General features: G+C 54.7%; 1 protein-coding gene across 4 annotated transcripts; it reads right to left on the reverse strand.

The window, feature by feature from the left end:
* Positions 1 to 2388: 2388 nt before the first annotated feature.
* On the reverse strand, positions 2389 to 26917 carry SLC43A1 (solute carrier family 43 member 1). Of its 4 annotated transcripts, none has more exons than XM_081099945.1 (15): positions 26458 to 26917; positions 24998 to 25164; positions 16276 to 16453; positions 16112 to 16167; positions 15911 to 15987; positions 13273 to 13365; positions 11506 to 11639; positions 10436 to 10602; positions 9215 to 9361; positions 9087 to 9122; positions 8729 to 8867; positions 6481 to 6622; positions 6129 to 6202; positions 4446 to 4569; positions 2389 to 3492 (listed from the first exon to the last, which is right to left on the reverse strand). In XM_081099945.1, exons 2-15 carry the CDS (start codon positions 25149 to 25151, stop codon positions 3346 to 3348), a joined length of 1668 nt encoding a protein of 555 aa, XP_080956071.1. In that variant the 5' UTR covers positions 25152 to 25164; positions 26458 to 26917; the 3' UTR covers positions 2389 to 3345. The 4 variants fall into 4 exon arrangements, with proteins under 4 accessions (XP_080956071.1, XP_080956072.1, XP_080956073.1 ...); XM_081099946.1 differs by lacking the exon at positions 26458 to 26917 and adding an exon at positions 26156 to 26227; XM_081099947.1 differs by lacking the exon at positions 24998 to 25164 and having other exon boundaries at positions 26458 to 26713.
* Between the last annotated feature and the right edge of the window lie 715 nt (positions 26918 to 27632).

Raw genomic sequence — 27632 nt, forward strand, 5'->3', positions numbered from 1 at the left:
CAGCCCACGGGTTCCCTGCACCACGTTTCTCGGGGCTTTGACATCACACCTGGGTCGGAAGCTGCTGAATGCAGATTCCTGAGTCCCTCGGACCTGCCGAATCGGATCTCTAAGGGGCCCTGGAATCTGCATTCCAACACTCGGGGTGCGTGACGAAGCAGTCTAAAGGTTGAGAAACATTTCCTTCAATGTGGGTGGTCGGCGGGGGTGCGGGTGTAGACAGCAGAAAGCAAAGGAAGAAATGTTAGGTCCCGCCCCCTCCACGCAGACTTGATGGGAGTTACAGACAAGACCCCTGCTTGGAGAGGGTGATGCCAGTGTTGGGGAGCAGAGGACACGGAGGCAGAGGGGGAACGGGGGACTCGGAGAAGGTGACACCCAGAGTACGCAGCCGCGGAGGAAACAGACTTGTGGGCCCCCCCCCCTACCCCCCGCCCCTCCTGACGATCTGAGAGACTGAACTTCTGGTCCGGGATGCGGAGACCCTGCAAGAGGAGTGCCAGGGAGGACACCTCCCAACTCCAAGGATCACCGCCCCGGCAGAGGGGCGATGCGCACTGATACGGGGTACACGCCCGCCACTCTGCGGCCGGAGCCCTCCACCCTCCGCTCGGACCTGGCTCGGGTCCCGCGCCGGCTGACCTCCCGCCCCCTCCCCACACCCCCTCCCCGCTCATCTGCATAAAGTTCCAATTAGCACTCCTTCCGACAGCTACTCAAGCTCCCCGAACACGCTCCCAGCTCCGGAGCCCTCTTCCCGCCGCCCCCTCGCCCCCCGGAGTGCGGCCCCGTTAACCGCACAACATGGGCAGCTCCCAGAGGCCTCGACCCCGCGGCCTGGCCAGCGCCGGGTTGGGGGGGAGGAGGGGCTCGGGGAGTCGGGGGCGCCCCCGGGGCGGCGATGGCGCGGCAGGGTCTGTCGCAGGCCGGAGGCCGAGGCGCTCCGGAGAAAGACAGGCGCTGCCCCGCCCTCTTTCTGGGAAGAGATGGGGAGGGGGCCTCTCCTGGGAGACTCGGGGCGTCGAAATTCTTGGTTCCTCATCCGCCGGCCCCCGCACCCCTCCTCCTCCCGCCACGTACCCTCTCCCCTCCCCAGCCATCTGTTCCACTCGGCAGCGCAGCGACAAACACGGCTCCCGCTCGCTTCCGCCCCTGCCCAGCCCCCTCCCCAAGCTCCCCACCCGGTTGGGGGAGTGAGACGACACCCTCCCCAGGAGGCCGAGGTTTCTGCGGGCACCGCCCACCCGGCCCCGCGCCCCAGCCCGGCAGGGGCCCGCGCCCAGATCCCCTCCCTCGGTCTCCAGGGTCGGAGGGGCTGGAGGTCCCGCTGGAAAAGGTGGGGACCGGGTAGGGCGTGGGGAGATCTCGAAGGAGGACCGAGCAAGCCAGGGTAGGGGCTGAAGGTCAAGACCCAGGGGACAGACTCCTGGGCAGCGCGCGCGTGGGCAAGGGCGCAGGTTCCCTCCCCGGCGCGCCTCCCCCGGCCACCCCTCCCCACGCGCCCGCTCTTCGTCCCAGCCGCAGCCACGCAGCGCCGCCTGCTGGGCACACCGCGTACCCCGCGCACACGCTGGGCTCCGTGGCCGCCCTTACCCGGAATCCGTGGGATCCCATTGCCATTCAGCACAGCGACCAACCTCCACCAGCCAGCCAACACCAGAGCTCAGAAAGTCAAGGGCCGGACAGAAAGTGCAGTGACAGGACAGGCACTCTGGCAACCCACCCAGCCCGTTGGTGGGTGCCATTCTGATTGGGTACTTTGCCAAAAGGGCAGTGCCAGAACCCAGGAGACTGGGCTCGGACCTGCTATGTGGCTTTGCCACGTCTCCAGACCTCTCTGGGCGTATTTTCTCATCTATAAAATGGGTGGGTGAGTCTTCTTTATTAACGTCCAAAGAGAGTTTAAGACGCAGGGCCGGCTTATCTGTAGTACTGCCTTCTCAGCGCTAACATTGGGTGGTTTTCCAAGCTTTTTTTTTTTGAGGGGGGGAAGGTGGGTAGGGCCTTTGAGGTCACTGTCAGCCCTGAGGACAGCTGAGAGCTGGGCTGAGGAGCCTGGCCTTCCTTCTGCCCCTGGCTGCCCTGTGGTTGGGCCTCCGCAGCCAAATCTGCCCAGGTTCCAAGCTCAGCTCCACCGCCACCAGCTGTGTCCTCTGGCCTTGTGCCCTGAACTTTCAGCGTGGCGCTAAGGACCGCTGGGCTGCAGTTAGGATGAAATGAGATACCTGTGCAGATCAACAAACGACCATGCCCCTTCCTGTCCCCTCCCTCCATTCTGTGACTTACTCTAGCTTCTAGGATTTATGTCCTAGGGACCCAAACAGGTATAGCAGAGGGATAAATAAACATATCTTCCTGGAATATCAAAGATGGTATCCTCCCTTGGTGCAGGTAATTTTAAAGCCTCGCTTTAATGGTAAAAGTAAATATCAATATAGTATAATGTGAAGCTCAAAATTTGCATGACGTTTTAGAAGACTATTAAAAAGGCACTTTCAACAGGCCCCCAGGAATGGTTTGGTAGGAAAGTTTGAGAGTCATCCATTCTTTCTAAAGCATCCTGCCCTGACCCCCTATGGAAAAAGGCTAGCCTCCCGGATGTACCCCAAACCCAGGAAGCGGGGGCAGGAGCAGAGAGAGAAGGGTCTGAATCCAGACTCTAAGGGCAGGGCCTGGCCGAGGTCAGCCAGCTAGCCAGAGGTGGACAGGCTGGCACTTCAGGTGTCCTACTTCATGCCCAGCCAAACCTGGGTGAGGTGATGGGTGGGGGTGGGGGAAGACACAGGCACACACCAGCCAGTCTCTCACTTCCCTTTTTATTTCCTCTGAGATCTGCAAAAAGCAGCACCCGGGAGGGAACCCGCCCTCCAGCCCCTGGAAGGGCCTTACCCCCCATACCCCATCCAGGACACAGCCAGCACCTCAGGCCCCTTTCCCCTAGGGGAAGGTTGGTTCACACACACCACACACATGTGCACATGTACACACTTCACACTTACATGTACACTCTGGGCATGACACAGCTGGGACTTGGGGGTAAGCTGTTTGCTGATCCCAAGCCCCCAAGAGGCCCCAGGAGGATGGAGGCCCAGAGAAAGGGGAGCCCCACACCCGGATCTCCCTCAGTCCAGGAGGAAGAGGCCCCATCCTTCTAGCGCAGGGCCTGTCTTCAGTCAAGGGCACATTGCTTGGGGGGATTTTTTTTTTTTCCTTTTAGCAAGTCCCTACAAAAATAGAACTTCTCCTGGTATTTATAAATCCACGGCCCCTGGCTCTGCAGGTAGAAAAGCCACATGAGGCATTCCCTTTGGTTGCTCATCCGGTCGGTCCGTTGTCTGCGGAGGTCTACGCAGTCACCTCGGAGTTGCTCAGCGCCTTCAGTGGGCCCTCCCAGTCAGTGGTGTGCACCTTCTGCAGCCGGGCTCGATAGTAGAAGAGGTAGGAAGGTAACAGGAATCCCAGGAGTGAGAAGAGCAGGAGGCCCAGGTTCACCTTGAGGGCAAAGAGAGAGCGTCAGGCAGGTTCCCGCTCTCCCTCTCTCCTCCGACAGGGAGGAGGAGGCCGGGATGACACTATAGCTAGACCTTACTGTGTCCCATCACTGTTCCAACATGCCTCGTTTTGTGGTGAGTGGCCTTGCAAAGTGGCAGAGCCCGGTTTGAACCCTGGCTGACACCAGCGCCCACACTGGGGACACGCACAGAGGGGTCACTGGGGTGGTGAGAAGAGCCTCCCGGGGCAGTTAAAGGAGCTGGGCAGATGGAAGGGTCCGTGGCCCAGCACAGTGGCCTCACACGGGCTTAGACTCCATTCGCTCTGCATCCCGCTCTGCATTGCTCTGGGCTCTAAGTGCCTCCCTCTCGGCACCCTTCCGGCAAAGATGAAGTGATAAAGCACACGGTGTGCTTAGCGCCTAGAGAGCGCCCTGTGAATGGTAGTTGTCATGTCATCGTCTTTGTGGGAGAAGGGTTTATGGGAGTGAGTGGTGCACGGGGCAGGGAGATCAGTTTCCGGGGGGCACATGTCGGTTTGATGTAAGGAAAAGCCTTCCCAACAGTCCCAGTGGTGCTGCCGCGTGCAGGACTGGTCACTGAGGGACCCCCTTTGTCGGGGCTGCTGGAGAGGGTCCCTGCCTTGGGTGACCTGGGTGGGATCCGTTCTGGGCCATTTCACATGTCACCAGGGAGCTTATTAAAAACAAACTCCTGGGCCCAGGCCAAGAGCTGCTGATTCAGCAGGCGGGGGAATTTGTGTTCTTAACACTCTGCGAGGGGTTCTGACGGGCAGCCAGCTTGGGAACCCCCAGATTACAGACTTCCAAGGCACCTCCTGGCTGCGATGAGAAGAGGGAAGGATTCTATCACATACCAGCTCCCCACCCCCAGCTCCTGGGCTGCACCCAGGAAGGGGGGTCCTGCTCCCTCCACATCTCCCCCAGTTCTCACCCAGAAGGGGTTTCCTTTCAAGGGTCCCACCATGGCCATGAAGAGCGGCTGCTGGAGCAGGGCAAACACGGCACTGATGAGGGACTGCAGGCCTGTCAGCGTCCCAAAGTGGTTGGACGGGAACCTGTCGGGGAGAGGGGGCCAAGTGTGAAGGGCGTGTGGCCCTCTCCTGCCCAGCGCCCCGCCTGTCCCCTTCCCCAGACACCGCCCTCTGTTCGCCAGGCAGGGCAGAGCTTAAGAGTTCAGGCTCTTTGCGTGTGCTCTCCGGTCCCTGGCCCAGAGGGTGTATATGCCATGACTTCAGGGCCCCCAAACTGGTTTCTGACACCTCCTCCTTGTGCAATTAACTCAACCTCTCTGAGCCTCACTTCCTCCCCTCCACACAGGGCTAACCCTAGCCTCACGGAGCTGTTCATTTATGCTTTTAGCAAATGTTTATTGAGCTCCTACTGTATGCCGGGTGCCAGTCTAGGTACATGGATATTCAGCCATGAACCGAACCGACAAAGATTCCTGGAGGTGGCATTCTGGTGGGGCGGGTGGCAGTCACCCACTATGCGAGATAAAGGCCTCATGTGCTAGCCGGTGATAAGAGCCAAGGGGAGAAGGTAAGCAGAGATGGGGAGGGTGTCGAGGGGTTGCAGTTGCAGATAGGATGGCCAAGGGAGGTGCCACGGAGCACAGCGAGGTGAGACCTGGAGAAAGTGAGACAGCTGTGAGCCTTGGGGTTTATGAGGCACCAGGGTTGATGAGGCCATAGATGGAGGGCAAGGAAGAGGGCAGAGAGGTCCCTGTACCAGGTCTTGTGGGGCCTTTTAAAGCCTTTGGCGTTTTCTCTGAGTGAGACAAGACGGGAAGCCATGGAGTGCCACGAAGAGACTTATGTCCTAACAGGTGTCTCCAGTGCTTGCGTTATAAATAGCCCGAGGGACGGCGAGGGCAGCCAGGACGGGGTGCAGGGGGGGGACGGTCAGAAGGGTTGGCTATGCAGTAGGCAGGATGGTGGCCAGATTGGACGTGGGGGGAGAAAAGACGAAGAATCAAGAGCGACCCCACAGTTTTAACTTGAGCCAATGCAGGGGACGGAGCTGAGATGGCTGTCGTGAGGTTTCAGGTTAGGCGGTGCGGTCAAGTGTCCCCCCGTGTGTCCGCCACCAGCACATACTCAATAACGGTCATGATTTCGTCACCGCTACTGTAATATCCTATGTTCCTGCATCGCATACACAGGGAGAGTCACCCGGCAGCGCCGGGCAGTGGGAGTCAGAAGAGACAGAAGGGAACGGGCCGTTCAACAGGAAGCAGGGAAATTATAAGGCAAACAAGACTGCGGTCTGGAAGTTTCTACAGGGCTGACACGGGGAGAGGCCACGTGGGGGGCCATTTCAGAGAGCAGACACAGGACCTACGTGTCACCCAACGAAGTATTGCAGGTTCCTCTAAGGGAGACTTCCTGACGGGGGACTTGTCCTGCAGTGGGGTGGGCTGTGGCTGAGGTAGTGAGCCCCCCGTCACTACAGGAGCTCGAGCATCCACCCCTCCTCGGACATGTCAGCATTCCAGGGAGGCTGGGAGGGCTGGAAGGGGTGCCTTCGGGGTGTCTGGGGCCCCTTGCTCTCGGCTCTGGGACCCTCTGCTTATGGGGGGAAGCTCAGCAAGGCAGGTGGGACCAGGTTGACTCACACCGCCGCGTAGAGGCCGCCGCAGGCCGAGTGGTAGAAACCTCGAACGATGGTGTGCAGGACAAAGGTCATGAACTGAAACCAAAAGGGAGAGGAGCGCGGTTTAAGGGCTCGATGCAGGCAGGATGAAGGGTGGGTGCTGGGAACAGGGAAACGGAGCCTCGCAGAGCCCGCCTACCCATGCCGACCCGCTCCGCGACCCAACCTGCTAGAAACACTCCCCGGAAACCCAGGCAATAGATCCAGAGGAGGACAGCCACGTTTCCTGGACAGCAGGCACCCAGGGAACGGTCCAGCACGGTCCCTTCGGAGGAGCCTGAGAGGCAGGGAGAGCGGGAGATGGAGGCAGGTACCTGGAGGTGTAAGTTGTTGATGAGGCAGGTGATGCCAAAAGCCACCAGCAGAAAGTTGGTCAGGGTGAAGGCGTTGATGGCGTTGGTGAGCTTCTGGATCTTGCGGTAGCGCGGTCTGACGGACTTGGTGGCAATCCCGTCCCTGCCGAGAACAGGGTCACTGGCCGCTGCCGCCGCTGCCTCTACCTCCCCGCAGCTCCCTGCTGCTCAGCCTGGCCCCGGCCCCTTCTGCTGTGGCTCCCCACCAACTACACCAGCATCACCGGGACCTCCTAAAATGCAGACCCCAGGGCCTCAGTCCAGACCTCAGACTCTCGGGAGTGAGGCCCAGGAATCTGCATTCGGACAGGGACCCCACGTATTTCACATGCACACTGACGGCTGAGCCCCGAGGATGGGAAGGAAGGCGGAGGATGGGGAGCTCTCACACCGCCTCTCATCAGGAAAGTGTCTCTGCCCACCAGCCTGGACAAGCGGCCTGCCCAGCAGGCCCCGCTCTGCACCGGGTCAGGGCTCCAAGGCCGGCCCAGGGGAGAGGGCAGGAGGCTGGGATGAGGGCAGGCTGGCATCGGTCCTAGACAGAAGGGCCCTGCTAATGGGCCCTGGCCCCCAGGGGCAGAGGGCAGAGGAGGAAGGCTGGTGCCAGGGCCAGGGGCACTGCTGGTGGGAAGGGAAGCCACTGATTGCTCCTTAGCTACCTTCTCTCCCTGTCTCCCTCTCCCGACCTCACAGGAGACTATTGACTTAACACAAAGAGAACAGCAGTCGGACGTTGGACCCAGCGGCGGTCTCCAGCCAACAAGTGGCCCCGGTGACGCCCGCCTCCTGTATCCACACCCTATACAGTCCTTCCACACTGCACAGTTACTCTGTGTGACCAACAGAACATGATGGGAGTGACGGTGTGGTTCTGAGATTATGCTACAGACACTGCAGCTTCTATCTTGGTCTCCCCCTTAGACCTTGCTCTGGGCAGCCAGCTGCCCTGTCCTGAGCAGCCCCGTGAAGAGGCCCAGGTGGGAAGGACCAAACCTCCTGCCTACAGCACGTGAGGAAGTGCAGGAGCAGATTCTCCACCCCAGTCAGCACTTTGAGGACTACAGCCTGGCCGACAGCTTGACCGAAAGCTTATGAGAAAGGCCGCTACAGTCGGAATGTTCATGTCCCCCCTCACCCCCCAATCCACATGTTGAAATCCTGGTGCCCAAGGTGATGGTGTGAGGAGGTGAGGCCTTTGGGAGGTGATTAGATCCTGAGGGCAGAGACCTCATCTTAGGATTAGTGCCCCCAGAAAAGAGGCCCCACAGAGCTCCCTAGTTCCTCTGCCATGTGAGGACTCAGCGAGGAGTCTGTGACCCAGAAGAGGGGCCACACTCGGCCATGCTGGCACCCTGGTCTCAGCCTTCTAGCCTCCAGAGCTGAGAAATAAGTTCTGGTTTTTATAAGCTGCCCAGTCTGTGGGACTTTGTCATAGCAGCCCGAACAGACTCAGACTCTGAGAACCACTCAGCTAAATCATCCCTAGATTCCTGACTCTCAGAAACTATATGAGATTGTTGTTCAAAGAAGCCAAGGTTGGGGGTAATTTGTTATACAGCAATAGGTAACTAATGCACCCCCTCTATCTCAAGCTAGCCTTAAAAAGTATACCCTTGCCCTAGCCAGTTTGGCTCGGTGGATGGAGCGTCGGCCTGCAGACTCAGGGGTCCCAGGTTCGATTCCAGTCAAGGGCATGTACCTTGGTTGCAGGCACATCCCCAGTAGGGAGTGTGCAGGAGGCAGCTGATCGATGTTTCTCTCTCAATGATGTTTCTAACTCTCTATCCCTCTCCCTTCCTCTCTGTAAAAAAATCAATAAAAAAAATTTTTTTTTAAAGTATACCCTTTATAACATAGGTTCTGGAGCCTGCTACCAAAAGCTGTGTGATCTTGGGTAAGTTACTTAACCTTTCCGTGTCTTAGCTTCCTCATCTGTGAAATGAGGATAATGTACTTAGCTCAGAGAGCTGTTGCAGGATTAAATAAAACGATGCGAGGTGCCTAGTGCACAGTCGGCTCTCGCTGTGAGCTATATTTATCAAGCAGGCCGTGTCCCCTCTTAGCCTCAGTTTCCTCATCTATAAAATGGGGAGGTACCTCTGCTCTCTCAGGGCTCCTGGGAGAATGAAATAAGATGCCGGATGTGAAAGCACATAGGAAATGGAAGCACCATCTGACTACTTGCTGTCACCCTCCCTGTGCTGGTCACCTGGCATCGTCAAGGGCCATGCCCTCAGTGGGAGTGTCCACACAGTCCTTGATCCGCCAGTCCATGAGGTAGCCAATGAGAGGGCAGGTGAGTAGACACAGCAGCTGCATGGCCCCAAAGACGATGGAGTAGAACCCAACTGGGTAGGACGGGAAGGAAGCGGGGTCAGGCGCTGGCACAAGGGATGCCAGAAGCCCAGTGGGCACCACCCCCCCACTTCCAGCAGAGAAGAGGGAATGCCAATATAGCCCTCCTCTGGCCCCACATTCTTATATCTGACAGGGTGTGTCCAGGTTCCCTGCCAGGTGGGCAGCAATAGGGTGGGTGCAGGCCAGGGTCTCAACTTTTGTCCCCCTACCTGTCTCTTCCGCTCTTTGCTTCAGGGAGACGGTCTCTGTTGGGAGTAGCAGGGGGAGAAGCCAGAGTAAGAGGAGGTCAACCAGGGTGACCCTCCTGTGCCCCCCAGTGGGCTCAGCAGCACCTCACCATGCTTCTGGCCGCCGGTCACGATGAACTCCAGCATCTTGTTCATGGCGGCCATGTAGAAGATGACCCGCAGCTGGGTGATGCCCATGGTCAGGAGGCTCCACAGGAAAATGGGGGAGCAGAGGCTCTTGCGAAAGGGGACAGACTCTAGAGAGACAGCAGGGGGCGCCCCTGAGCCCCTGAGCTTCCACTTCCTTCAATGTCCCGGCCCATGCAGTTCTAGTGAAGGCTTTGACACTACGTGCCTTTGGATAGAAGCCAGTTTCTTCAAAAACAAGGATTCAGACTCACTGACCTCCAAGGTCTTGCCCAGCTCTGTAACTATCTCAACAGCACATTTTCAGCGACCTCTGGTGTAAAACCGTATGCTTGGTGTGTTAATTTCTCCAGCCACTATGCATTAAACACTTACTAATCCGACTGTGCAACACCCCTACCGTTGCCACATATTACAGATGGGGAGCCTGAGGCTCAGGGAAGCCAATGACTTGCCCGAGCTCATGGGGCAAGCCACACTCAGCTCACAGCCGTAACTCGGCCAGGGGAGAACCAGCAATGAGAATACCACCCCAGGAACTGCACAGCGTTCCGCGTTTTACAAAGGGCTTCCGTGTCCACAGCTTCATTCAATCCTCACAACTTCCCTGTGAGATGGGTGCGATTAGTGCTAGTTTAAGAGATGAGGAGGGTGAGAGCAGGGTTAAGGGATCTATCTAAGTCACGTGGCATGTAACGGGGAGGGGGGGGGGGGTTAAGCCGGACTCAAACCCTCATCTCCTGATATCAAGGCTGGTGCTCCTGCCACTAACAGAGCCGACGCCTTGGGAAGTGGTCCAGACAGAAGGCGGGTTGCGGCTCCTCCTGCGGCCAGCAGGGGGCGCGAGCCAGACAGGTGTTGGAGGGCCCAGCTCACCTGATGCAAGAAGCTCAGAGGTTGCAGGGAGCCCTGATGAAACCAGTTACCCCACAGGCCGGGAGTCTCTGCCCCATCCTCTCTCCGTTACCCCAGGAATCCAGCAGAGTACCCCCGGATCTGAACTTCCCAGAGTTCTCGGAGCCCCATTTCCACTCCCCCTAGCCTGTAGGTGGGGATTCCCCCCTACCTCACGTGGTGAGTGAGGACTGAAGAGGGGAGAGAGAAGCCCTTGGTGTGAGTGCTCACTAAGTGTGAGGACCCGCCTTCCACAGTCCCCAGGGCTGTCGCCCTGACCAGATACTCACTCTCGCGAGGGTTTCCTGAGGTGCCACGAGTGTCCTGGGAGATGTCGTCCTCCTCCACGCTGGCGGCCCTCTGGCTCAGCCGCTGGCCCACATTGACCACATGGGTGTAGAAGCGGTCACCTGTCACTTTGTGATCCAGGACCAGCCCAGTGAGCTTGATCTTCTTCCTGCCGGCAGCCAGGCCGGAGCAAGTAGTAACCAGCCCCGCAGAGCCCACCCTCAACAGCCTGTCTCTAGGGGGCTGTCCCAGTCATCCCCGGGGTGCTCAGCACCCCTTTGCCCAGCACTAACATGCCCCCTGATGAGCTCCCTCAGAGGTGTGCAGGGCTCACATCTGAGTCCCTCGGAGTCTGGCCCAGGGACCAGCTCAGTGCCCAATAAACGAAGGCTGGATGAGTCCTTTTCCACTGGGGTTGTTACCATGGAGGCAGCATTAAGAACTCAGACTGGAGTCAGAGAGCCTGGCTCACCCCCCTTTCAAAGGTATATAACCTTAGGAAAGTCACTTTGCTAACAGCAGAATCCACAGTCATTGGGCTGTTTGAGAATGGCATGAGGGCAAACCCAGTGCCTGGCATACAAGAGACGATAAAGACCAGGCACCCTCTGTGCTTGGTTGTGGAGCATCTCACACACACACACACACACACACACACACACACACATCCCCTGGGGAACTGACAGGGAGTTGGGAAAAACTGGCATTCGGGCTGCCCCACAAAGGGTGGTATATTTGATTCCTTTCTATCCCCCTCCTGAGTCCCACTGGCTATTCCCGGGGTCCCTCCTACTCTGATCCTGTCCTCAAAATGCAGAAAGGGTAATAACAATAGCAGTCCCCATGTTCTGACTGCCTGATATGCGCGGGGTCTATTCCAAACACCTGTGGGTGTGCAGGATCAGGCCCATGATAAGAATGAGAAAGCAGAGCTCGGGGAACACAGGCCATTTGCAAACCCAGGTCTCTCTAACTTCTCTGCTCATTCTCCCCATCACACCACCACTCCCCTGGCCTTCCTCTGCAGGAGGGAGGTCCCCCTCCACCCCAGCACCCCCACAGAGCCACTCACGTGTAGCTGCCTTCCTCGGGAGAGGGAAAGGCTTCGGTGGGCCAGTTGAGGGCACAGTTCAGGAAGATGAGGCAGGCCAGGCCCGACCAGGTGAACATGATGACCATGAAGGACACGCCAGCATCGTAGATCAGCTGTGGAAGGAGCAGACCCGTGGGGAGGCCGCTGGGCTCCAGGCCCCCCTCTTCCAGCCCGAGGTGGAACCCGGGCCCCCAAGGCCTCAGAGGAGGTCTCTTCTACCCCATTGCTTGTGTGCAATTTGCAGATAAGGAAAGCAAGGCCAGAAGTTAAGAGTCAGGCCCAAAAGTCACCCCTCCTCTTCCTTTCTCGCTCCTTCATCCTGGAGTGGGTGAAATAGTTCCCACAAGGTACTGAGGTTGCCAGCCACAGTTCAGAATGTCTTTGAAATCTCAATTACTATCTTTAAAAGACACATTCATTTTGCCTATGACTCCATACATGTTTGTTTTACACAAAAATGTGATCTCATTTTATGTACAAAAGAGGAGAATTAAGGCTCTAGGTTTACTAGGCCTAGCCATGTTTATCCTGCCCCTGCCTGGCCTGTTCCCTGGGGTGGGGGGTGGGGGGAGAGACAAACCCAAGCTAACAAGCCTTATCTCACCTCTCACAGGTGCTGACGCTGAGGGGGAGGGAGGTGTGTGCAGTACTCTGCCCAAGGCCTCCTAACCCAGGACAAACAGGTTCTGAATAGACTGGGAAGCCAGGTACGTGCGATGGTGTCACTCTGCTGTCCTCTCAGCCACCCTCTGCCCGGGATGACCGATGTCCGCCCTCCCCTCGGGCTCCTGCTCAGAGCCCGGTGCTGCCCAGGAAAACGGCTCCTGCTAGGGGCTCCTTGGGCCTTGGGCTCTTTCTTCCCTGAAGGCAGCACAGAGCTTCAAAGGGCCAAGTCCCAAAGGAGTGGGGATCAGATCTGGCTCCTCCAACCCCACTGTCTGAGTTGGAAAGGGAGAAGCCCCACCTTCCATGCCTGCTGCTACCTGACCAACTGGCAGCCACCCCACCAAAGTACGTGCCTTTGGGGGTGCCGGGCAAGTGCCTTCTAAACTAACAAATTAACTGCTCCCCGTGGAATGTCAGGGGCTTACTGTGGCCCAGTTGAAAGGGTGCTTTGTTACCATTTGATATCAGAGGAAGAAACAAGGCCCCAAACTTGCCCAGAACTAAACTCGGGCCTCTGGCTCTAGGTCCACTCGCTGACCTATCTAGGGTCTGGCCTGGCATGGACTAGCTTTGTGACCTTGAATCCAAGTCACCCAGCCTTTCCAGAGCAGGGGAAGGAGATGTGGCTGGAAAGACTGGGTGAGGCCAGAGAACCAAAAGCCTCGAATGCATGGGAACAGGTTGGGCTTGATTCATCAGGTGATGCAAAGTGTGTGAGTGAGTTCTCCATCTAAGATCCTTCCGTAAGTCATGTGAATGACAGATGGGAGAGGGAAATGGCCAGAGGCAGGAGACCAGCAGAGAAAGTCTGTTCTGGCCCAGGAGAGAGGGTGGAGGCCAGGACCCGGACAACAGTAAAGGAAGGGAGGGGAGCAGAGAAATCAGACCCACTGGTGGGCAACAGCCCCTGGACTCTTCCCATGATGCCTCAGTGCTTTTCCCAGAGGTGGTGGGAGCTGACTGGCAGGAACTGGGTCACCAGACACTAGCCACTACACAGATACCCAACCCCACCCAATTCTTACACCAAGGCAAAAGGAAAGCACAGTGGCCTCGCTGTCCCCCCGGGCAGTTCCAAACCTTGATTCCTGGAAACGTGATGGCAGAAGAGGCGTAGGAGCCGATCATGAGGGCCATGATGGTGGAGCGCAGGTTCCCAAACATGTTGGGCAGCTGAGGGAGGAGGACAAGGCCAGTGAGCAGGGGAGACCCCGACGCCCGCCCAGGCCTCCCCTTTCCCAGCCCCGCCTGGGGAACTTGGAAGCATCCAGCCCAGTGTCCTCACAGGGAGCTCCAAGAACACGAGCCCCATGAGACGCCACAGACAAGTTACAAGGCAAATCAATGCTGGAAACTGCTCTACCCGCTCCTACAGACTCTCAAGGCACTTTAGAATCTAAAAGACTCCCAAAAGTGCCCTCGCAGAGAAATTTTGTCAATTTTGTTTAACCCCAGGGTTTCCCAAGTTTGTTGCTTATGGAGCCACTTTATCCTGTGATGCCTCTTAATAACCCATGAAATGAATGTTTAAGAAGCATTGATCTACTTTGTAAGGTATATCACCACCCTAGCTGGTTTAACTCGGTAGATAGAGCACCGGCCTGCAGACTGAAGAGTCCCAGGTTTGATTCCGGTCAAGGGCATACAGCTCAGCTGCAGGCTCCTCCCCGGCCCGGGCCCTGGTCAGGGCTTGTGCAGGAGGCAACCAATGTTTTCCTCTTACATCAATATTTCTCTCTGTCTTTCCCTCTCTCTTCTACTCTCTCTAAAAATCAATGAAAAAAAATCCTCAAGTGAGGATTTAAAAAATAATATTGTACACCTGAAAGTAATGTATATCAACTGTAATTAGAAAATAAATTTTAAAAAAAAGAAACTGATCTAGTGCAACTCCTTTGACAGATGAGAAAGTTGAGGCCCAGAGAGGGAAAGAAATGTCCTCAAGTTCACAGAGCATGTGAGTGACTTTCTCCCTTGTCTGGCCATTCTAGTTCTATTTATTCCAGACCCCGTGGTTGGCTCTGTCACGAGATGGTGCCCCTTAACCTTCCCGGTGGCCCCAAATGTCCCAGTTGCTGCTGAACCTCAAATAGCTCTGGAAAGGCAGGTGAGCCAGGACAAGCCTGGGATAGGCTAGGAGGTGAGGGTGGGACGAAGGGAGGCCAGGTGTCAGGAGGTGGCTCTGACGTGCACAGAGCTTCCCCCAGTAGAGAATTAACTGATTGTGTGTTCTGCTCGCTGGCCGAAGCCAGGCCCTCAGGGTAGGGCAAGGCAAAGTCAAGCCGCCCTCTGTGTACACTCTGGCCCCGCCATCCTCCCGGGTCAGTAGATCCCACAGCTGGGAGGGCCTTGGAGGCGTAAACCCTCTCCAGCGGGGAAAACCAAAGCCCAGAGAGCTCTGGGAAGGAAGCCGGATAAACACAGGGAACCGAGTCCCCCACCAACTTCCAAGCAGCTATGGAAAGGGGACAGAGCCAGGTTTCCCTGGCACCTGTATCTGCCAGGCACGCTGCCAAGGCCACAGGGAAAGTGCCAGGAGCAGCACAGCCCAGCCTTTGACGCCGCCCCGCCACCCTGCCCCCAACTCAAGGGTCCCAGGGCGCTGTCTCCACCCTGCACCGCCGGCGCGAGGCCAGCTCCGCTAACCCCGGGCTGACGCCGGGCAGCACTGGATGTCCCGCGGAGCTGTCCTGGCCGGAGCCGAGCTGCCGAGGCCTGGGGGCGGGGCCGGGGCGGGGCTGGCGCCGGGCCCTGCCATTGGCTGGGGCTCACTGGGCAGGGCCGGGGAGGGGGTGGGGGTGCTGCGATCCGCGGGCAGAGCCCCCCAAGCCTGACCCCTAGGCGGGCGGGGACAGGGTCCAAGGGCAGGCCCCCCGCCACGCAGCCACGCCGGGCAGGGGAGAAGGGACTGCGGGCCCTGAGCCTAGATGCACGGCGGGGAGAAGGGGCCTGGGCGGCGGGGCGGGGACGAGCGATCTGCTTCCTTGGAGAGTTGTGCAATGTCCCAGGCTGGAATGAAGAAGGGCTGGGGGGAAATCGGCCAAAAACACCCAGTTTGGTGGTCAGGCAACCCTCATCCGAAACAAACAACCAGCTCCAGCCAGAGGCCGGCCCAGCCAGAAACCGCTCCCCCACCCCACACGCAGGAGCCTTGAACCCTAGACTCACCCACAACACAAACATACACGCTTAAAGTCACACACACGCAAAGCACACACATGCATAAGAGATGGACCCGTGTGATAAAGCCATTTTTGTAGGTCAAGTGCCGTCAAGTGTTGACAGGCTCACACGGTTCAATCCAATACACGCACAAATACCTGTGCCTTCACATGCTCTCCCCGAAAACACACTGTCCCAAGCTGTCCCCTCCCTGTCACTATCACATGACCCACTTTTATTTTCTTTCTGGCACTTATGAGTACAGATGTAATGTATTAGTTTACTTGTTTGGGGTTGCCTGTTTCCCCAACCCCACAATGCAAGCTCCGGGAAGCGGGGGAAGTTCAGTTCTGTTTGTGCTGCAGCCCCAGTGCCTAGAACAGAGCTCAACAGACAGTGTGGGCTGGACAGACACACACACACACGCACACACACACACACACACACACACACTCCATCTGCATCCACTGGCCCCTCTCCACTCTCACCTTCACTCACTCCTACCCCCACCCACTGCTGGGTGCCCTGCTGACAAGCCAGAGCCTGTCATACTCACCGTGAGTGAAGAGAACGTTAGGCAGATTCCACCAAAGCCATTCAGGGACAGCGCCAGGAATATCAATGGAGACAGAACTGGGGAAAGGCGAGGGGTGAATAAGGGCATGGGGGAGCTACCCACGGGCAGAAGCTGGGTTAACATCCACCTACACCCCACTCATTCTTTTCTCGTGGGGGCACCAGAGGCCAGACCTCTCACCTTTGGTGTCCCGAGAGGCCAGGGCCATGAGGGTGCAGGATGCAGCAAAGCAGGTGCTGTGGAGATTGGGGTGGAGAGTGGGACTGTGAACACTGCGCCTCACCTTCCCCTGCAGCACCGGTCCCTGCCCTCGAGTTCCCCCAGGCCTGGCATGGCCACCTCACCTGCCAACCAGCCGTGTGGGCCGGGGGCCAAAGCGGTCCATGAAGATCCCCAGCGGCAGGGTGGTGGCGCTGAGCACGAAGGAGCCGATGGTGAAGCCCAGGTTGAGCATCTTTTCCTGGCTGTCACAGCTGGGCCACCGGAGCTGTGCATCCTGGGTGACGTTAGTGGTGTTCTTAGCTGAGGAGGGGAAGGGAGGGCTCAGCACGGAACAGCAGGAGCAGCTGGGTGCAGGAGAGGGCGGCCTGGGATCAGGGGTCCTGTGCTCAAATCCCATGCCTCTAATTCACTGCCAGTCACGTGACTTCGGGGGTGGCCTAGAGTCCTATCTCCTCTGGTGGGGAAAGAGCCCCATGAATGTCAGCAGCTAGTATCTTACTCAGGGGGAGTCACACACCTAATCGGAGGCCTCTACTAGCTCACACACGATCACAGACATCAAAGTATTCACCAGGTTGTAAGATTCACTCAATGTCTGAGCTTAGGGTGGGCAGACCCCCAACAGGAAGCACCTTCGAATCTGGGACAAAGTCAGTGAGTGATGCTTAGCTGAGGTAACAAGAATTCACTTAAAACCTGGATAAAACTTTCCCCATAAATGACATTCTGATAAAAAAATAATAATAATAATAGCTAATATTTATAGAACACTTTTATGTTGCAAGCATTGTTCACTGAATTAACTTACAACAGTCCCAAGAGTCAGCTAATAAAGTATCTCTATTCTCCAGATGATAAAACTGAAGCACAGAATTAGGCCCATGGCACTGCCCTCCAACACCCTTTAGAAGTCCTCCAGGTAAACTGCCAACTTGGAGTTGTGACAAGTTCACGAAAAAGGCTTGTGGTGGGGGAAGGAGGGTGACTTCACTTCACTCAGTGCTCAGTGAGCCGTGAGGTGGCGGCTCCCCTGCCTTTCCGTTACCTAGGCATCATTGCCAAGGGCAAACTCAGGGTGCACCCGGAAGGCAGACAGCCCAGGGTCTGAATTCCCACCACCATCCTTCCCACCGTGCAGGCTTAGACAAGAAACCTCCTCTTTGTGCCTCAGGCTCCTTGCCTGTGAAAGGGAGCAGAGAATGCCAAACCCATGGGGGATCCTTAGGAGATTCTGCTGGAGAAGGTGAAAGGAGGCATACGCTCAGGGCCTGGCCCAGAGAAGGTGCTCCTGAAATAGCTGATGAAGGGGAGACGATGCCCCCACCCTCAAGGGTCAGAGGTGGTCAGCCACTTCTCTAGGTGCTGAGGATCCCACAGAGAATAAGACAGGAAGTACTCAGCTCTCATGGGGCTTCTATTAGATAGTAAACAAGTAGACGCTGATTTAAAACGGCAGGTGCTGTGATAGGATGATGTAATTAGTGCCTGAACGCTGGGGGCGGGGATGGGGGAACGCCTGCTCGCAACGGTGAGTGACAATGACCCAGATTTCAGGTATTTGAAGGGCTTGCAGGTGGCAGAAGGGTGAAGTGATCTATGTGATAACAAGGAAGAACATGAACTATGTTCAGATCATGAGTGCTGGCTGACCAGGCGCGAAGCACCTGGGACCATGGTGAGTTTCCCATCGGTGGATACCAGCTGCTGAGGAAGCTGGGGAGGGTGCTTAGGCCCCTGGAAGAAGCAGTTAGAGGCTTAGATCACACAGCCTGTGGGGTTCAGACGGGCCCCTTGATTTCTTGATCTTTACGATCACTGTTCATTTCTCCACCAGGTTTGTCTGCGCCCGTTTATTCAGTCTACACTCACTTATTGGACATCTACTGTATGCTGGGCACTCTATTGGGACACTGGGTAAAGCAGGAAGAAATGCAAAGGTCATTTAGGCCAGAGGCTGCAAACAGGGGACCAGCAATGTCCCCCACACAAGTTTCACTTGGCCGGGAAATTTTAACTGGGTGCCAGTTTAAAATCAAGAGTTATTACATAAAAATCCAGAAGTCTGGCTTCTCTGTAAGAAGTCAGATCTGGCCACTGCTGGGGCCAGATGGGGGTCACCCCTCTTCACCAGAGCTTGCCCTCTCTAAGTCACCCAAGTCCTCGCTCACTTTTCGCTCTGACATTAGCCATCTTACCGCTGCCCCGATTTGCCAATTATTAGCTGGTTGGCCTCTGTTGGCATTTGAGGTTGCAGCCCCTGAACTAGAAGCTGCCCCTGCTCCCAAGTCCTTGACAATCAAAAGACACATCTCTTACCAACGGTCCCACTAGCTCTACATTAATTAATAGCGGCTTTGCGTGAGGCTTTTTCGTGTAGTATCTCATTTAACCCTCACAACAATGATCCCCATTTTATAGAGGATGAGGCTCCGCGAAGCACAGCAGCTCACGGCCTCAGAGCTTCTTACAGGCAGGCTCAGGTTCAAAGTCAAGACAACCTCTGGGGCCAACGCCTCTCCACCGCACCTTTCTGTCCCGAAGAGGGTGGCTTAGCTAGTGTCCCAAGCCAACGCGCTGCTGCCAAGTAACTTCGTCTTCTTACTGGTGCAGAGTCCCAGCCCCGTGGGTAGCTAATAGCTCCAGGTCAATTAATGCGTTCGTTTCTCTGGTTTTTACATCAGCCTCCTGTGAGTTTGACTAACATCAGCTAGTTCCTGAGACCTGATCACTTGATGTGGCTGGAGAAAGCCAGGCTTCTGAAGCAAGGGGGAAGCAGGCCAAGATGCAAAGACCTCTCAGACCTCCCCCCAGGTCAGCAAAACAGAAGGTCTTTGAAATCCAACCCAACTTCCCCATTTCATAGACAAGTCAGGTGAGGCATGGGGAGTGGGACGGGGAAAACATACTCATTAACTTAGTGCTGGAGTTAGGCTTATTTTTTTTTAATGTTTTAAATATATTTTTATTGATTTCAGAGAGGAAGAGAGAGATAGAAACATCAATGATGAGAGAGAATCATTGATCGGCTTCCTCCTGCACGCCCCCCACTGGGGATCAAGCCCGCAACCAGGTCATGTGCCCTTGCCTGGAATCAAACCTGAGACCCTTCAGTCCTCAGGCCAACACTCTATCCACTGAGCCAAACCGGCTAGGGCTGGAGTTAGGCTTAGAAACCATGGAAAACAGTGTCTCCCCCGAGGTGGTATGCAGAGCAGGTAGGGTTTAAGGGGCACATGGAATGGGTTTTATGTTTCATAGTTATTAGCTATATGAATGAGTAACAAAACACACACATGTGTATTTATACATACAAATACACACATGTATGTATAGGAACATATGTGTGTGTGTTAGAAACATGTGTACATATGAATATATTAGAAATGTGTATGATGTGTATGTGCATGTAAGTAATATCAAACCCAAGATTCCAGGCACATTGCACTTTAAAGTGAGGCTACCTTTTTTAAGTGGGTTGATTTAAAAGGAAGTCCTAAGTAAATAACAGCACCTCTGGCGCACAGAAATGGTAAAATTGTGAAGGTGAACTACAAATGACCTGAAAAAAAAAGGGAAAACAGGATCAAGGTTAAACATTCTGCCTCTGGAGTCAAGAGCGTGGCTGAATGCTGGCTCCTCTGGCTGTGCTGCCGAGACCAAGGCTCTGTTATCCCCCCGGCGAAATGGGGATCGTGGTGGCAGCACCTGAGGATGCTGCACACACAAACAGGCGCACAACGATCCCATCTTCTTTGCCTCCCTGACAGTGAGCACTTCCTCACCCCACTGCTTCACTTTCCTGCAGGTGACATAGTCACTTTCACCAACACTCCCAGTGGACGGGGCTCTACCTGGCTGTCTTGTCTCTACCTGAACGCTGGAAGGAGGACCCTAAGCGGAAGGAGGTCGGGGCAGCCGTCTACACTATTTCCGTGAGGCCTAGGATAAAGGTTCCGGGGTCGGGTCTGGGGCTGAATCCTCACAGTGCTCCTTATGAGCCGTGTGACCTCACACCAGTTACTTAGCATTTCTGAGCTTAGCTTTCTCTTCTATAAACGGGGTTAAGAATACATCACATCGTCCACCTACATCACAGATCTGTTGTGAGGACTAATGATCTAGCTAGCAAATAGTAATTGCTTAATTAACTTAAGCCATTGTTTTATTTGGGCACTCATGTGGGATATACAGTAGTGTGTGATAAACTGAACTGTCCCTGTCTAATTCTGAGTCCTCTTTATTTTATTTTTTACCCTCACCCGAGGATGTTTTTCCATTGATTTTTAGAGAGAGTGGGAGAGAGAGGGAAAGGCAGAGAGAAACATCAATGTGAGAGAAGCACATCAATTGGTTGCCTCCTGCATGCCCCCCGACCAGGGCCCGGGCCGGGGAGGAGCCTGCAACCAAGGTCCATGCCCTTGACTGGAATCAAACCCGGGACCCTTCAGCCTGCAGGCCGACGCCGAGTCCTCTTTAGATGTGATGCCCGTCCAGGTGGGTCAGCCACCCACACAGGCGGTCCGGCCCTCAAGAGAGGGGCAGCAGAAAGCACTGAGAAGACAGAGGGTGTAGCCAGGGAACCCCAAAGCCGACACTAATGAACGCCTCACATCATTGTACAGACTTGGAAGTGGAGATCCCGAGAGGGTAGGTGACTTGCCTAAGATCACACAGCAAATGCTGGCAAAGCTGGGCCCAGAACATAATAACATCCCCCACCAGTTGTCTGAATTTTGAAATCTTGCTCTCATTTCATTTTCACAACAGCCCTGAAGTAAGGATTATTGTTCTGTTTTTATAGATGGAGTAACTGAGATAGTAAGAAAGTTAAGTAACTGGCTCACATCAGCCGACCAGACCATAGCAGAGTTGGAAGTGATGCTGCCTGTCTGTTTCCACACACGATGGGGACACAGATTCCTGGGCTAATTCTATGTCCTTGGGATCCTGTAGAGAGAAAGGCTGAGGCCACAGTGAATGGGGCTTTAAGAAACAGAAAGCTGGCATTTTTCATAAGGTGGCATGAGTAGGCAGAATAGGGTAGAGCACTCCCAATCAGCCTGATAGCTCAAGGACTGAGGCTGGAGCCCCTTGAATGAATGAGAGGTGAGGCAGTGGTTCTCAACCTTCCTAATGCCACGACCCTTTAATACAGTTCCTCATGTTGTGGTGACCCCCGACCATAAAAAACTATTTTAGTTGCTAGTTCATAACTAATTTTGCTGTTATGCATCGTAATGTAAATATCTGATATGCAGGATGTATTTTCATTGTTCGTGACCCACAGGTTGAGAACCGCTGGGAGACATGTGCCCTGCTTTCCAAGAGTGGACAAATAAGGTCTGAGAACAGGAGAAGGGTTCACTTCGATCACCTCTAGTGATCCCAAACAACCAGCTCAGATGTAAACTCCTTCTGGGCAACTCAAAACATCAAGTGGATACCTCCCACCACATACAAAAATTAACTCCGAATGGACCAAAAATCTAAATGTAAGAGTAAAACTATAAAACTCTCAGGAGGAAATATAGGCATAAATCTTTGAGACTTAGATCTGGCAATGGTTGCTGAAACATGACACCAAATGACAAATGGCAAAATAAAAAATACATAGATTGTGCTTCATCAAAATTGAAAACTTTTGGCCTCCAAAGAGCATCATAAAAATGTGAAAAGATAACCCACAGTGGGAGAAAAAAATGTACAAGTCATTATCCTATAAAGGACTTGTATCTGGAATATAATGAACTCTTACAAGTCAATAATAAAAGGGCAAATAATACAATTAAAAATTGAATAGATGTTTCTCCAAAAAGGTATACCAATGCCTAAGAAACATATGAAAAGATCCCCAACATCCCCCTACCCCTTTATTTTTTATTTTTATTTTTTTTGCTTTGTTCACTGCTTATTTAAATGGAAATCCTGGGGGGGATTTCCAACATCATTAGCCATCAAAAGATGCAAGTCAAAATCACAGGAGGTAACACTTTATGTCCACTAGAATGGCTATAATAAATACCAAAGATGAGTAATAACAAGTGTTGTCTAGGCTGTGGAGAAACTGAAACCCTCATACAACACCGGTAGGCATATCAACTGGTGTAGATACTTTGGAAAACAGTCTAGCAGTTCCTCAAAAGGTTAAACATAGAGTCACCCTATGGCCCAGCAATTGCACTCCTAGGTATATACCTAAGGGGAAGAAAAGCATATGTCCACACAAAAACTTGTACACAAATAGGGTCATTGTGTATAAAAGCCAAGAAAGTGGAAACAACGCACATGACCATCAACTGATGAATGGGTACAGCGTGGTAGATCCATACAATGGAGTATTAGTCACAATGGGAAGAAACCTAGTCCTGACCTGTGCTACCCCTGAGATGAACCTTGAAGACATCATTCCAAGTGAAAAAAAGCCCGTCACTGAAGACCACATATTATAAGGTGCCATTTATATGAAATGTTCAGGATACACCAATCTATTATTGCCATAGGCAGACCTATGACAGAAAGTAAATGAGCAACTGGGGGTCGAGGGGGTTGAGGAGAGTGGGTGCTGCTACTGGGCACAGGGTTACCTTCTGGTGTAAAGAAAATGTTTTAAAATTGATTGTGATGATGGTTGCACAACTCTGAATAGACTACAAACCATTTAATTGTATACTTTATTTTTGGTTGTTGTTTTTCTTTGCAGATATTAAGTACATTTATTCAACTGCAACTATTTCTTCAAAGACCATTTCTTTATTTTTAATAGGTTTTTTAAATTTTATTTTTCAAGTTTTCAATTACAGTTGACATACAATATTATACTAGTTTCAGGTGTACAGCATAGTGATTAGACATTTATATTTCTTATGAAGTGATCAATCACATGATAAGTCTATTACCCCTATGACACCATAGTTATTACAATATTATTATTATGATTTGCTGTTGTTATTAATCCTCATCCGAGGATATTTTTCCATTAATTTTTAGAGAGTGGAAGGGAAAGAGAGAGACAGAGAGAAACATCGATGTGAGAGAGACACATCGACTGGTTGCCTCCTGCACACATCCTGACCAGGGCCAGGGAACCTATAACCAAGGTACATGCCCTTGACCAGAACTGAAGCCAGGACCCTTCAGTCCGTGGGCCGACGCTTTATCCACTGAGCCAAACAGACTAGGGCTACAATATTATTGACTATATTCCCTGTGCTGTAATTTACATCCCCGTAACTGTTACTAAATTTTATTATTTAAATGGGTGGATTGTAAGGTATGTGGCATATCTTACTAAAGCTCTTGTCATTTTTTTTTAAACTCAGGTGGAAGGATGCACAGCAAAAGAGAAGCAGGAGTTTGGGGGTGATGGGAATCTTCTATTTTAAATATTGATTATGGTGATAGTTCCTGAAGTATACAAATTTGTCAAACCTCATCAAAATGTGTGCCGTAAAGTAATCTTCAACAAAGTTGATTTCTAGGAAGAAGCTGCTGGATTGGCAGTGGCAGGCACCAAGGCCACAAGGACAAGTCCTCCCTAGTCTCCAGGGTACACAACTCTAAGGGGACCTGGGTTCCCACCTGCATTTGCAAATGGGGTTTCCCAAAACCCTGCTAGCTCTCTGCCTGGTTCTCTCAGCCACCCTGAACGCCTATCGCTTCATCCCAAGCCTGCTCCTCCTGACGCGACTTGCCTCCCCAGGCCAGCTGCCAGCTCTAATCTCACCTCCTCCAGCACCAGCACCCTGTCATTGGGGCCATCCCTTGATGCCACCTGCTGCTTCCTTACAGATAACGGTGGCAGGGGCGGAGCAGCCTTTGGTGGGGCAGGTGCTGCCCAGAGCAGAGATCAGGACCCTTCCAGCGCTACCCCCAAGGCCTCAGCTTTCTCCCACAACCAAGGTAGGTGCCAGAGGGAGTTGATTTGAGGGGCCACGTAAAGTCAAGACACTAATATTTATCAAGCACCGTTGACTCTCACAGCAACCCCATCGTCTCCTCATTTTGCGGACCAAGCAATTGAAGCTCAGTGTTTTAAGGAACTCACTGATGTCACCCACATGGTAAAAGTAGTAGAAACTGGAATTCAAACCCAAGCTGGTCTTCCTCCAGAAGCCTGTTCCACAATATGGAGGCTGGAGGAAGAATGAGAAGGGCCAAATCCCACACCCATCCAGGTGCTTAGGCTGAGCTTGTTGGCAGAGCTCTCCTCCTCGGACAAGGAGGATGCCCTTTCAGCAGGCGGCCCAGAGCAGTTAAGGAATCTTAGAAATGGAATGTCAGAATTCCCACTCCCTCACGGGGGTCACACAAAGTCAAGGTTATTTTAATGGAAAATAGGAGCCATCCACAATGCCTGGCCTAAAGGAAATACGGCTTTTATTAACTTTGTAGAAAAGGGTGACGGAAGACCTGGGGACTCAAGGTCCTGAAAAAGGACTGCAGGCCCTTCCTAGTCAATTATTATGTAGGCTCTCCTGTGCCTTATTTAGCCAGTCAGAAATCCCTCACCACTTAGCTGTAGCATTTCCCCTTCTAGAAGTCTCCATCATGCTCTACACCTGGGGCTGCCAGAGGCTGAGGACGCTGCCAGTCAGTCCCAGGATGGGCATTCGGCATTCAGTGAAGACTGGATTAGATAAACTGGGTAGAGTGGGCAGAGTACCGCCCATCCTCTAGTCTAGATGAAGTTTGAAGAGGTCTAGAAGCGAGCTGTCCAACTTCCTGCCCAGTGCTCTGGTTTAAGCAACCCTGTTTTCTGTCCACTCAGCCGCCTGTCCTTCTCCAGTGTCCACCTGCCCCTCCGCTGCCCCTCTCCCCGCCAGACTGGCCCCTTCTTGGGCATACCTGGGCACAAGCCGGAATAGAAGCCCTCGTTCTTGAGCATGATCAGCAAGGAGCCCCAGCCCAGGAGCACGGCAGAGAAGAAGAGATTCTCCACCACGGCCGTGCAGGCCATCCACCAGCGCCTCCGGTACGCCTGCTGCAGCGTGGGGGCCATGCTGGCCGCGAGCCTGCACAGGAACAGAGCGCTGAGCGAAGGGGCCCCCATCGGCCCCTGGTAAGGGTCCTGCATCCTGGTGGCTCCTGAGACCCCTCGAGCCAGCCCCTGAGGGGGCCTTCATGGAGGCCCCATAGCTCCCTGGGCTTTCCAGAGGGTGCCGCGGAGCTGGCTCTGGGCGCGCTGGCAGTGCCAGGGGCGCACGCGGCACTGAGCTCCCGCCAGGCCGCTATCAGAGATGAGAAGGGTCCCGTCTGCGCACACAGCTTGCTGGCGCGCCGCCAGGCTCTTCCACCCCAGAAGAGGACGCACTCCCAGGGCCAAACCTGCACTTCCCCAAGTCCCCAAAGGTCAGCAGGGGCAGAGCGCGCTCCGAAGCCACCAACGGCCAGCATCCGGCCTCCCGCGCCAGGAAGGACCCCCCAGAAGCAAGCGAGAGCAGGAAGGGGAAGTCTGAAGCTGGCCTAAGACACCCCCCTTCCTGTTGTCCCAAGAAGACCCTCCTCTCCTCTGGGGCTGGGCGACAGCTAGCCCTCCTCGACTTCGCAACAGGTCACCCGTGTCCCTACAGTTTCTCGGTCCCAGCCAACAGCTGCCACGTGGACCAAGACCCAGGGCGGGCACACTTGCGACCCCAGCGCCCTGGGCGCCCCTCACTCACTCCTTAGGGCACGGAGCACCTCGAGGTGCACCTCGGAACCCGCCCTCCAGCTCCTGCCCGGGAGGGGGCTCGGGCTCCGGCAGGAAGTCCGGTGGCCGCTGACTTTATAAGGGCAGTGGCGGCTGCTGGGCAGGCGGGCGGGCGGGTGTGTTTACCAGAGGGAGAGAAGGAGCCCGAGCTCCCCCCGCCGAGGCGCGCGGCTGCCACCGCGGGAGGAGGTGGGACTCGGGTGGCGCGGGGCGGGGGACGGCCAGGGGATGAGACCATGGAAAGCTGCGAGGAGCGGGGCAGGGAGGGCAAGGGGGGTGGGGAGCACGAGTTGCCTCTCCGGGGATCTCATTACCCTCATCGGAGAAGTGGCACTTTTTGGATTCCCGCGCTCCTGCAGGTCTGTTCAACGCCCAGAGCGTCGCTCTAAGTCTAAACAGAGGAAGTGCGGCCAGATGGGCCCAGAGGAAGAGGGGGCGGGAGGAGCAGGGCAAAGGGGAGGGAGAGACGCGCTTGAAGAGACGGGACAGGGCGCCGGGACCTAAGGGATCGGGTAACGGGTTTTTCTTGGAGAGCCTGGGAGTGTCGGTGGCAACCGGCCCGCACTCTCGGCGGACGGACTCGCGGCCGGGACCCAGAACCCCCCCAGCTGCTCACCTCGGGTGGGAGGCAAATGCCCCTCCTGCAGCCGCGGACGCGTCTGGGAGCGCAGCGCCTCGGCGGCGCGCACACTCGCGGTGCCCGTGTCCCGCGGGCCCAGCCCGGAGCTGCACCGGCGCTCGGCACTTCCCTGCGCGCCGGGTCCCCGCGGTCTCGGAGGTTCAGCCCGACTGCTCGGTGTGCTCGCCTCTCGGAACAAGTCAAGGAGCTGGGAACCCCCTGGACGACACAGGTCGGCGAAGCGAGGCGGGGAAGAAGTGGACCTATGGGGCTGATACTTGTATTTATACCCCTTCGGGGCTGCACCCTGAGGTAGGGGCGGGGGCTCCCTTCCCTTCCCCTCCTCCCAGGTCGAATTTCACGCACACGTGACTCGTGCTCTGGTCCCCTGCACACACCCCAGCACCTAAAATTTCCACCGTCACCTCCTCCCCTCTTCCTTGTCCCCCCCACCCCCACCCCCCAGGCCGATCCGGCAGCGCCCTTTCTATCCTTGATCAAAACAACCAGAGATTTGGCTGCCGCCGACAGATCGCGACTCAGGGCCCGCTTGAGTGGGGTTTTTAGCTGTGCAGTTGGGAGTAATGTTTTTCAAGAGACAGAATGACACAGGTTCCTTTGGAGTTAGATGGAGGTCTGAGTTTGGAAATTGGCCTGGGTTGCCTTGGGCAACTTGCTTTACCTCTCTGAGTCTCAGTTTCCTTCTCTGTAAGTTTGAATTATGACATAGTAGTACCTGCCTATCTTTGGGGAAATGGCAGGTGGAATTGGGGGTTACCCGTATGGTAGAAAGCTCACTCAGCACAGTGCTTGGTACCTAGTAAGCATAATAAATTTTCATTGCTGTCACTATAATTTTTTTCAGAAGGCCTGATGATGGGATGCTTCCAGATACTTATTAACTGATAGATCACTAGTAAATTTCTCAACTTTCTGGGCCTGTTTCCTCATCTGTCAAAGGGAAGGTGTCACTACTTGGGCTGGGGTGTGGATTGATGAAATGGCAAAGGCAAATCGATAGTTACACAGTGTGTTGAAAGTAATATTGGTGGTAGTCACAAAGTTCTGTGGGCATGTGAGCAACTGTCCAGGAAGTTCCGAGAAGAAGTCAGACAAGAGGGCATCTCTGAACAGCTGAGCCACTAAGCCAAGAGAGGAACTAAGATTTGCTG

Source organism: Myotis nattereri (genome assembly GCF_964212035.1).
Source record: "Myotis nattereri genome assembly, chromosome: 9".
In the NCBI taxonomy this organism is placed as follows: Eukaryota; Metazoa; Chordata; class Mammalia; order Chiroptera; family Vespertilionidae; genus Myotis; species Myotis nattereri.

Coding starts and splice junctions, on each gene's coding strand:
- SLC43A1 (XM_081099945.1), bottom strand. CDS start 25,151: ATGGCCCCCACGCTGCAGCAGGCGTACCGGAGGCGCTGGTGGATGGCC. Junction 9,123..9,214: donor GACCGGCGGCCAGAAGCATG/GTGAGGTGCTGC, acceptor TACTCCCAACAG/AGACCGTCTCCCTGAAGCAA. Junction 8,868..9,086: donor GCAAAGAGCGGAAGAGACAG/GTAGGGGGACAA, acceptor CGTCCTACCCAG/TTGGGTTCTACTCCATCGTC.